This window comes from Formica exsecta, unplaced genomic scaffold (assembly GCF_003651465.1).
Source record: "Formica exsecta isolate Colony F162 unplaced genomic scaffold, ASM365146v1 scaffold465, whole genome shotgun sequence".
NCBI lineage: Eukaryota > Metazoa > Arthropoda > Insecta > Hymenoptera > Formicidae > Formica > Formica exsecta.
Genome location: NW_021851887.1, coordinates 504,292 through 516,418, shown reverse-complemented (window position 1 = coordinate 516,418; position 12,127 = coordinate 504,292). Strand labels below are relative to the sequence as shown.

Here is a 12,127-nt window from a genome sequence, read left to right as displayed (position 1 = left end):
TTTCTCATTATAAACGACGCTCTTTAGAATATAGATAGATAGTAGACGATGATACGATATGGTCAGACAGATCGCTCATTTTATTGTAATAGCATTTCTCTCTTGATGATAATTAAGATAAAAATCATTTGTCTGAATATATTAAGGAAAAATTAAAATTAAAATTACCTAAAAATTTCAGAATTTGTGGAAAGCCTCTTCTCTCAATCATGTATGTAAATAGTAACCTGAATATGAAAGAAGAAAGAAAAACACATTTTTTAGCTTACATACGAATGCATTATAACGCGGTATTTTGTACACGAGAATAGTACGTCGATTGTTTAGCCTTCGTAGAAGGCAGTTGAGTGGTATAAAAGTGCAGGCCTGCTCATTCTATGTCCATTCGTTCGTTCGTTCCTAGCTAAGTGCACTTCGCGAATAATCGCAGCGTGAAGCGAGTGTAGAAACATGCATGCGACGACGATTTACCCTCTTCCTTGTGGCGTTGTGTTCGGCCCGTCTACATTTTCCTTCCCTCCCCCCCTCCCCCAGCGTCTACCACGTTCTGCCTCTCGCTCAAGTTTGCTGCCCTCAACAAGGCGGAAAAATGCTTTTCCGCCGCGGGATCTTCTTTTTTTTTTCCGGCATCAAAGTGGCGATCAAGGACGCGAAAAAACACCGCCATGAAATTTTCCGGTTCGCCTCGATTCGCTTTGCGAGCACGACGACGTCGCCTGCCTGCCGATTCTTGACACGCGACTGGGTACACGAGAGTGGCAAGTCGAAAAAAATGAAAATATTTTTATCAGTCCGGCGCGTTTCTTTCTGCTAGTGTGGATTCGATATACACTTTATTTCTAAATGAATAAAATATTTTCGATCTATGAAATTTATAAACGACAGAATTATTAAATTTGAGTTTAAATTTGTAACGATGTAAACCTATGTTCGTATTTGTGCGAGAAATATATATTTTCTAAATATAAATTATACAAATATCGGATATATTTTATTGTGGAAAAGATTTATAAATATATCAAAAACATATTTTTCCCCCAAGAAAAAATATATGTAAAATATTACAATTTGACTCTGATATACTGCTCGCAGTTATTTGGACGAGGCAAAACAGTCCAAGTTTATTCAAGAATATGCAGAGCTATTAAACAGGTGGGAACATTTGTTCTTTCTAATCATAATGTGGGCCGCTTATGTTGTACAAATGCTACACTTAATCACCCATACGGCCGTGTTGTGCGCGTGATGAATGAACGTGCGGCCAACGCATGAGCCCAAGGGGTATTAGTCTTCCTCATTACAAATGATCACGAATGGAATTTGTTAAGGTACAACCGCATAGTCCATTGACGATCGTCGCGTGGAATATATGTCGTTTGCGTTAATATATTCGAAATGTCGAAATTAAATTCTAACGTGATTAATTGTAAGACATCTCATACATAATAAACTCGCAACTACTCGATTGTACGACATATACGTTCTTCCGGCGATATTTTTCTGTCAGTGACATTAACGTTTAAGGCACGACTTAATTGCATTGTTTGCGCCATATCGGCGTGTCGATATTATTGGATTTTATTTGCATGCGCAAAATGTACCCACGAGTTAACATCGATATTCAACGTATCGAAGCATTGTAGGTAGCACACGAGATTTTCGACAAACATTTACAATAAACAAAAAGAAAACCGTATAATGCATTTAAAATATAATTATCTACTATTAAATGAATTTGTCTTTACATTCTATAATTCTTGTGATATTTTGCTCTATACTTTCTGTTAATATCGTGCGATTAATATTTCAAAGTATATATTAGTTTTTTTCACGGTTATTTTCATAATTCTCGTGTATATATATATATATCAACGTGCCAAAAGTAAGAGACGCCGTTTCACTTTCTATTAATTTGGTCCCATTGTAAAAGGTCAATCTAGAACTGTCGAGTATCTTCACTCCGATTTCCCAAGACGCAAATGGTCTTAACCTCCGCGTACATGGGGTCGACCCACATACAAATGCCGTCTTTAAGAAGCCTTGCCGTATACCCATACACACTCGCCGATATGGACGGAACGGGAGCGACAAGGTTCCCGGGTTGATAAATGAATGCGCAGTTGATACGTGAGGAGGTACGCGCCACGTCGAAGAAAAGACTAAAGACACCTTGGGGGATGCGAAAAGGAAAAAGACGAAGAAACGAGTCGAATATATCTTGATCTCACGAGTAACCGTTAAAACGTCACCGATTGCACGTAGCACCCGTAGATATCTCGGCTTAATCTGCGACGTAGATGAATTTGCCTCGTTCGTGTTTAGCGAATTCGCGATCGAGCGTCGTTCTGAGAAACCCGAAGCAACCCCTTGCGGACGGTTTCGCTGTCGCCGGGTAACGTTAATTTAATGGCATACGATTAAATTGAAAATTAATGCCATCCGGTTTCTGTTAGCCCCGAAATTTTATTATCGTCATTGTATCCACCGCTTGTCGCTTGCGGCTTGTTTACTCGCTTACTTCCATTTACGATTCATTTCGCGCAATGCGAATGCACAAATTACAACGTGACCTTTAAAGCGACAAATGAACAAATAATAAATTTACGTTTCTTTTGCACTGATCATAAACATATATATTTTAATAAGCGGCAATTGCAATTTGCAGTACCATTAGCTTTCAAAAACAGAATCTCTTTTAACGTAAAATTTGTTTCATGGCCTTTTTATATCAAAACCCTGAAATGTGCCGTACGTGTGGATGTACGGGCCGTTGTGCGAAGATGGGCCACGATAACTTTAACTGTCTCAAATTTCATGTGCCGAGACTATCACGACACTTCACCAAGAGAGTTCTTCCTAGCGCGATATACACCGCTAACTCAATAACCTCCTTATTCCCTTCGACCTCATTTCCGCACTCGTCGAACATTATATCAATCCTGGCACGTCTCTTAAAGTAGATGGTTCAACAGCGGCGCCGAGAAAAATAGATTGATAACGCGACGTATGAAAGCGTAGCGCGAAGTTAAGTTAAAGTTATACGAAGTTATGTCAAGAATTGTTTTCATAAAAAATGATCGCGTGTCTACGCAAATATAACAACAACAAATATATCGTATAACAATTAATTATGTATGCATAAATATTGTATTTGTGAATATTAACTCATAATACAATTATATTTCGTAGCAAGTGAAACGATAAACTTTTTGAATAATATATATGTTATTTACGTTCTAATATAATCAGGATTTAAATGACATAACATAATAATGTAATTAATGTCTAAAACGTTCTACCATCGTGAAACATCTCGTATTTGCAGATAGGAACGAAAAGTTTATCTGTAAATGTAACAATATGCTTGAGAAACAATAGAGCTTCGCTCACATCGATCATCCTCGCGTAACCGAAACCATATCGTTTAAGATATTCAATCTCTTTGCTTGCCATGTGACACCTGTCAATATCGCGCTGCATTAAAATTCACCGGTGCGTGCTTTTCGATTTAGTCGCATCTTCGAGATTCGCCTCTGCCAGTTAGCGACAATGGAGCGACTCGCGTACCGAGTCTTATTTTGCATTCTACGGCGAATACACGCAGCAATATGAAAAATACATAATTCTTCGACGAAAGTGCCAATAATACGTGCATCATGTTCCCGGCCGGCGATATTTTACACCGGACCAGTGATCAGGCGAAGCGCGGCGTGGCTGTTATATAGGTATATTCACCAGGACGTTGGACGCGAACCATTTTATTTTGCAATATAATGCTTGACTCCTCGTCGTCCGCGCGGCTTGACATATTGGACGTGATAGGGAGTAATCTGTTATACCGCGCTGTGTCCACGATAGAAGGCTGTAGGCGGTAGTATCCCATTCCCTCCCATTGCGTCTACGGGGTGCGCGTTGCAACGACCGATATATTTCCCCGGTATGCACTTCCATACGATTCGTATGGAAAATATAGTGGTTGGCCGCGCGCACGAACGTGAATGCGTGAGAGCCGCGCCGGATCGACAATAAATCAGGCGGCAACGTAAATAAAATCTTATGGAAACGTCCGAGGGGAACGTCTCTCTTTCGTCCTTTTTCCGGGATCAATTTGAGATTGTCCACGTGGCGCGCAGGTTGCTTTCAAGAACAGCCCGACTACATTATTGACTTGGTATCGTAACAATGGGAACGATGCATATGATAATAGATGCGACACTCTCTTTCTCTCTCCCGCTTGCGGATGAATATGTAAACATTATTTGCGGGGGAGCATTTGTCGATATTGTATAGACAACTGATATAGGTATTGTGTAAGATACATTTCACGCATCACTTGCTATTTTATTTCCACTTGAAGCGATTCTCCAAAGTTGAAATTGTTATGTGAACATGTAATCATGTGATAAATCGGCACTTTATGAATCATTAAATGTGCTTTTTTATACACACAGAAAAATATTATTCTATTGCTAAGTAAAATTATTACTCAGTTTACTTTACTTCTTTTAAGTAACAGTTATCTTTAACAAAGAATATTTTCTTAATAATAGTCTTAAAATAGACTTGTCACAAATTTTAGAAATACTCATTATCATGTACTCAAAAAAAGTAAATATTTTCTTTTGAAGAATATTATAAAATTTTATTGAAGAAAAGTCAGATATGGTTAATTTGATGTAAGAAAATTTATTAGATCAGAAAAATTTAATGTATTTCTTTCAATTATATAACTTAATATTCTTGATTGAAATATTAAATTTATTAAGATTCAAAATATATTTTGAATAAATTTGATGCTTATGATGAACTTATGATAGATTTGCGGATATATGAACTTATGAAATACTTGAAACAAGTAATATTTACTTGTATATAGTATGTATTTTTCTGTGTGTATAATGTTGTGATCTTTATTTCTTATAATATGCATCATGTACTCGTAGGTCTGTAAAATTTAGCAGTTCTACTTATGAATAGCGTATTTAAAAATATCAGACATTTGATTTTGAAACAAATATGATGTTTTGATTTGTTTTTTTTTCCCCACTTTTCTTCTTGTAAAATTTTACGTGTAAGATATTGACGCATGTGCGCGCGAGGATATACATACAATAGTCCCTTCAAAGCCGAAAATGGCCAAAAGGATTCTAACCGATTCTTTACGATTAATCGCGCGAGAGTTACGTCTGAAACTCGAAAAGCATTTCGGATAATCCCGGATGGCGTTGCGCAATATCCCGACGAACGCATCGGTGCATCCCGATGGCGCATGTCTATCGAAAAAGCAAAGAGATCTCTCGGCTGTAGTTTCGCTCGACTGGGGCCACGATCAGGGATGGCACTCGAGACACACCCGAGGGATTTTGGGACGAAAAGTTCCGTTAGAAACTCCTGGTCTCCCCCGCTTATCCAGAGGCCTTCAACCCCGCTTCGCGCACCCTCGTCACTTCTCGTTCGTAGCGACGGGGGAGCCGGGATGCATATAGTTTTCCCTCACGAACGGCGGCGCCAACCCGGTCGAAAGCTATCGCGCGAAAATATAGACCGTAAAATTTCTAAACTGGGATTTAAAGTTTCGCGCGACCAATTTCTAGCCGCCGTTTAACCCTCCCTGTACGTAATTACCGAGATAACGAGCTTTGTGTAAAAACGGTCAGATTTAAGAGATTAAGCGAGCGATTTACTCTGTAAAAGCGGTGTAAATCAAATTTACGAAATGTAACGAGTTTAAGCAAGATATGGGTGATTTAAGGTGAATATTTATAGCGTGTACTTTAACGAGATTCTTCAATGTTTGATTTACTCTACTTGCGGAACATTCGATGCAAGTCGGATTGGATCGTTAATTCAATTAGAAAATAAATATTTAATAGTCAATTAAAAATACAACCTCATATAGGCTATTCTATTTGTCAGTATAAATCTGTATCTGTCAGAAGCATCTAATTCGGAATATAGCGCGTGATTAATTAACGACACATATCGAGCTGATTAATCTGATTAATCGTAAACTCCCTCTGGTGCTGCGGGCTATTAGCAACACTCTATTGATTCTACTAGTACGTTCCCGGTATAAATTAGTTAGCAACTTAATAATATATCTTCGAGCGATCGCACTCCTTGTTTTACTGCCCGATTGCAGTCACCGGGAGATTAACGTAGGGGAGATTCACAAGTCTGGAAAATACATTTTACAGTACACTTTCAACTGATTCCGCGATAAGTTATTATATATGTTTTCTGAATAGCGTTAACGTCATACACGCGGCGTTAATGTTATGATATTATGATGACGGTAGCAGGAACGGTCTTTTCTGCATCCGGCATGTAAATGAATGTAGAGAGGTAGATATGCAAATCGTACCGACGAGTGACACCGACGTATTCTACGGCCAACATATTTTCCAAGTACACGATTCGCGTAGATGACATTTTGGTTCGGTTTTCGAATGAAAATAGATGACACATACGAGACTTATTAACCCCACGACAGAACTAATGATACTTCCAATAAATATGAATAATTCATTATAATTTGTAAATATATCTGACTAATCGACCTAATGAACCTTAATATTTCCGCATATTTGGTTGACGATTTTATCGGTTTATACAATAATATCACCACTTTCAGAGTAAATTTTATGTTATATGGACTCTCTTATAATTAAGAAAATTTCAATCTAAGAAGAGATATCGATTTTATCATTATTGTTATATTCAATATTCCATATTGACTCTGATTTTTTTAGCGTCAATATGTGACAAACAGCCGGTAGCGATATGCTAGAAAATTCCTCTGTCTTTGTGATATTTTAGTCATAGAATTATAGATTTTTCTGAAGATGTCGTTATATATATTGAAACGCGGATGGCAAAAATGGAACGATCAATAAGGAATATTGGTGATTCTCAATGGTGACGGGGAGGAAGTCTCTGATCAGAAATTCAAATCGAAGCGTGGAAAGCGGAAACATTTCTGTCGCACGAGAATTCGCAATAAAGAAGATACTGTTTTGAAAAATGACGCAAGAAGCTCGAGAGTTTTCTCGACTTAAAGTGGATAGGCGAAAATGAATGTAGAAGCGAGGATGTTAAACGGTCGAAACGACATTTCCATAGCGAGTCACCCACGTTTCTCTCTGCGCGAAGAAGAATTGTCGCAGTCTCAGGTGGATCATCTAAAATATACAGGGTGTATGCTCGCAAGATATCCTTATCGGGTTTTGCGCGCATTTTCTTCTTTTTAATAAGACGATATCTTGAAGTAAGCAGCTTTAAAGCTCAACTCGCCAGAATCCATAAATTTTTACATACTTTTGATTAAAAGACCATTGATAGCTCGATAATCTCTTAGGAAATTGTCTCTACATTAATTTAAGATACAGTTTCATAGGTAAAATATATCGCGAGATATCTCGCGAAGACACCCCGTATACATAAATTTGCGCACGTAGAAGCCTCGTGCATAACGCGCGCCGAGAATAACACGCGAAATGCATTTCTGTTTCAGGAAGCGCATACATCATCAGATGGAGTGCGCCGCAGTTGATGGTCGTGGCGGTGCAGTACATTCTCACCGGGCCCTATATGCCCCCCTACGTACCCCAGACGGCGAATTAAGACGTCTGCAGGAAAAGAAGTTCAATCTAAAGTGGGGTCGTGGACGACACGACGAGGAACCCGAGAAATTCCGGTTCCTATTAGAATATATCATCGCGTATCTTTTGCACGGAACGCGCTTTTTGCGGAATTCGCGGCGAGTACGCGGAATGTGAGTGGTTACGTGGATGAACAGGAAGTTGTGCTCGCAAACGGATAACTGGTTTACGATCGACAGACACCAATATATTCCGAGCCGGAACGGACTCCGATTTCGCTTTATGTACTGTTCGCCGAATGGTACGATCATCGCGAATCGGATTGAGAGATTTTCACGACGACAGCAAGGTATTACGTAATTTTATTCTTATTAAATGGTCCTCAAGCGGAGGATAATACGGTGAAATTCCTGGCTGTGCTCGACAGGTTCCATTCTTGTTATGGACGTCGTATAATTCTCTATGAAATCTGTATGAAATTTTTGCGCGCAAGATCGAATGATTATCGCTCTTTGCTTTCATCAGCGTTTCTCACAAAGGTTCAAAATTCAAACGAGTAGCTAGAAAGAGCGATTGATATCAACATGACGATGAGTAGTGATATTAATAAATCCTAAATATTAATATTACTGGACGCCGAATATATTTGAAAATATTCGAGATGATTTAAAAAAAAAAATGAAATGTATTCGGATAAATTATCGGGAGAAATGATAGATTCGGATAAATTCATTATATCCTATCATATTTTTTATGATAGTTTTTGTGATTTTTCGAGATAATTTTTCTAAAATATAACATATACATAATATTCAGTACATGTCTCACGAAATGTATACGATGGAAATTATGAAGAATGTTTGTTTAATGAAAATTAACTAGAGAAATATTACTTTGATTCTGTAATCTCAAGTCTGTAATCAAGGATCGTTGTTCCGTAACATGAAGAACAATTCATAAGTCAAACAAAAGAATTATGCGTTTTCTCGGTGTGTAAACCGGCACACCTTGAGACCAACATGTTACACGCAATGAGGAAATGTCTAAGAGATCTCTCCAGAGAGCAAGGGGAATTTGATTAATGCCATGGCACGTAAAAAATGGCGAGGGAGTGGCCATGACTCTTCGAAATAGTAAGCTTGATGATAACATAGGAATCATCGAGACTTTTCTGCGGAAAAAAAAATAAAAATATGTCGCAGAATAAGTTGGAAATTTTTGAAAGAAATGCAATAGAGAAACTTCAATAAAATTGTGAGTGAATTAAAAAATAAAATGTTTCGTTAGAATTTAAATATTGAATCACATCGTATATGTATGAATAAATATATATCGCGTGTAAATGTAATACATACATAAAAAAATATAGACATTTTATAGAAATAAGTTTTTTAGATAATAATATAAAAGACAAGAAAATAGGATGGCTGCTTTTGTACAAATTTTATCACGCGCAAATTGTCAGTTTCCTATGGACCAAAACAAAATTTATTGCAGATCAGGACATATATTATTGTCCAATAAAATTTATATCAACTTCCAATATCCGGATTTATCGTGGACGACATATTATTGCTTCATGAAAATTTATGAATATTATATAATTCATTAAATGTTCTCCTCTTATTTAAAGATATATATAGATATTTCGAAGCTAAAACACTGTTGGCAATTTTTAATTATGACATACATGTGTCGGAACATTATTATTCGCTAATTAAACGTTCCATAAAATTTTTCCATTTTACCTCGTATAGCGTACCTCAATACTGCCTTCCACTGCCACTATTAAATAGCATGCAGCACTGATTCGATTAAAGTTACAGCATAGAATAACCACCCTGCCGTTTATAGATTCAAAGAAAAGCTGAAATTATAATTCACGATTTATATACGACTCCTTTTGATTACATGAAAATTATGATTCTCATCTGGGCGCCATAATTGCGTGCGTCCGTTAACGAAATGGTCTCGCTCGGTTATTGCTGCGAGAGAATCGTTTTACACAATTACAAGCGCACGATTTCTATCGCAGGTACAATGGATCAGAACTGAATTAATACACGAGCGTGAAATTAAATTACTTTATATATAAAGGAACGCGCGCACATACATATATTGAGCAGCAACATTTCTCTCTAACCGGAAGTCTCCACGCGGTGGTTAATTACCTCCCGCTCTTCACATTCATAAGGCTTTACATACGCCATTATACATATCAAAACCTCAGCGTTTTACCAGTACCTTATGCTAATTACTATTCTAGTTATCGGCCATTATTAATAGCTCTAAAACAAAACCAGTTAAAATTTTGCAAATTTATAATATTTCATATATTTCAATTATATATATATTCTTTTTTTCCCCATTACGCATACATGATAAACTTTGTTCGTTCAACAAAATTATGTTTGAGAAGCAATTTTAAATTACGATATTTTCTGCACAGACAGACACTGTTAATTACATATTTGCATTATATGATAAGTTTTAAAATGACATTATAAACTTCGAAGTATTACGCAACCTTAAGAAGTCTCGCGGCAAGACTTGTGTTTGCGAAAAATTGAAAAGTTTAGCTATATATCTTGCGAATCAGGGAAAGCGCGATGTAAATCGCAAAGTTACATTTTGGCTTTAATAAAATTCACTTTGACAGTCTCTTCTTAACACAACCCATAAGACGAAAGAAGGCTTTTTTACAATTAAATATAAACGGCGTGTATCATTTCTTTGAAAAATGTTTTTAGCAATACGAACCTGGTCTCTGTATATCTCTCTTCCTTTCTTACACAGATGGACCATCGATCTTGTTCAAAAGAACGGATGGTGACTGCCGGCGCATTCCGATATTTTCCTCTCTCTCGCGCGCGGACAACAGCTCCGTTTCGGTAACACGATTCACCGGAATTTGTTTCATAGGGATTACCGATCTCTGGATATATCAAAAGGATACACCTTGACCGCTCCGTTCTATCTCGATCCGCTTCCGGAAATGCCCGCACGGGAAGCTCGCGAAGCGACGATCGTGAACGCAACACGCGAGCCTCGAAATATACATATATAATCTCGCGCCGATATAATTGTACAGAGCGTTTCGGAGGTATCATTCCGTAATCTATGTAGTCCCCGGTCGGATGGGGGATTATGTTAAGCGATGCGTGAGCGCGGCCACAGTCCACGGCAATCCAGGCGTAACAGAGATACTGCTCGGTAACGTCGTTACACTCGCGCACACGCGCTTATATATGCGACTCGCGATTATGTATCGTACATACGTATCGTACATAAGCCCGATGTATATTTGTATATCGGAGATGATATGGCCGCGCGATGCATCACCGCGATTGCTACAAAAGGATGCGCTCAGGGGCGGATTCATCCAGATGCCAATAAAGCTTTGGTTTTAGTCGCCCGCGCGTTTGTCTTGTATAAGAATTTTGATCGCAAATACTTTTGTCAAGGTTGTCAATGGAGATCTTTATATTTGTGTTGCAATTTTATAAATGTTATTATTAATATTATTGTTATTATTAGATATCTTAACAACGCGTAAAAAATAAAATGTTTATAAAATAAAATCTAAAATAAAAATTGAATCCGAATTAAACGACAAATTGTTTTCCATTATTTATTCGCGACTCTGAAGCTTCATTCGCGACAAGTTTTCCATCTTGGACGTTTCGTATCGTAAAAATTACTAACATCTCGATATCACTGATAGAAAAAAAATTTATCGTTGGTGGTCGCCATATAAAATATCACAAAACATTAACATAGAACAGCGAGAGGGATATATTCTTTAAAAATATATTTGAAGCTTTAAAATTATATTAAATTGAGATTCCGAGAAGTGTATAATCAGATAATCATATTCATCCCTGGACGCATAGGCGAGTTAATCGCGAGCATGCGTCGCGATATTACGATTAATAAGCAGAAAATGTGGCGGTTTACCAATACGCGCTGCCACCGCGATTGACAACAATGGCATACCATATATGAATGACGCGTTTTTCGAGCGGTACATTACGGTTCGCGGGACGACAATCCCGGCTCACAGACCGCTCGATTCATCGCGCGAACCGAGGTCGGATGTCGTTAAATACAGAACGTCGACATTTTTTTTTTGCCGTGAATATATCGCAATAGGGAATATATGGTGCATTTCACGTTATTGAGTTATGTACCTACGTTATTCGGTCATCTCGCGCGAGTATATATCGTCGCAAAATTTTATTTTGGTACGCGCGTTAAAGAATTGACTGCCGTTAAAACGTGATAACTTAATGCGTGTAATCATATCTTTCGTTATTACATAGTATATTATCTAATATTATCTCTGTTTTTTATTTTATAAATTAAACCTATTATTATAGAATGAAAATTATAATTATATCTTTCGTGATTTTTAATAATTGATTTATAATTCTTGATGTTCTTTAGAAGAATATTTGCATAATAATGTGTATGGGACTGATTTTATTAATTTAATATAATATAAAGAAAAAGTTAATATATAATAT

General features: G+C 37.3%; 2 protein-coding genes across 9 annotated transcripts in view; one reads left to right on the top strand and one right to left on the bottom strand.

Moving 5' to 3' along the window:
• LOC115241064 (lachesin-like) overlaps positions 1-11,319 on the top strand; it is a 293,937-nt gene extending 282,618 nt beyond the window's left edge. For all 7 annotated transcript variants that reach the window (XM_029816603.1, XM_029816599.1, XM_029816601.1 and 4 more), the window contains one exon: positions 7,514-11,319. In XM_029816603.1, the coding sequence (XP_029672463.1) occupies positions 7,514-7,623 (110 nt within the window). In that variant the 3' untranslated portion in view covers positions 7,624-11,319. The remainder of the gene's footprint in view (positions 1-7,513) is intronic.
• Positions 1-12,127, bottom strand: part of LOC115241062 (UDP-glucuronosyltransferase 2B31-like) — a 403,584-nt gene that overhangs the window by 317,807 nt on the left and 73,650 nt on the right. The window lies entirely within an intron of this gene.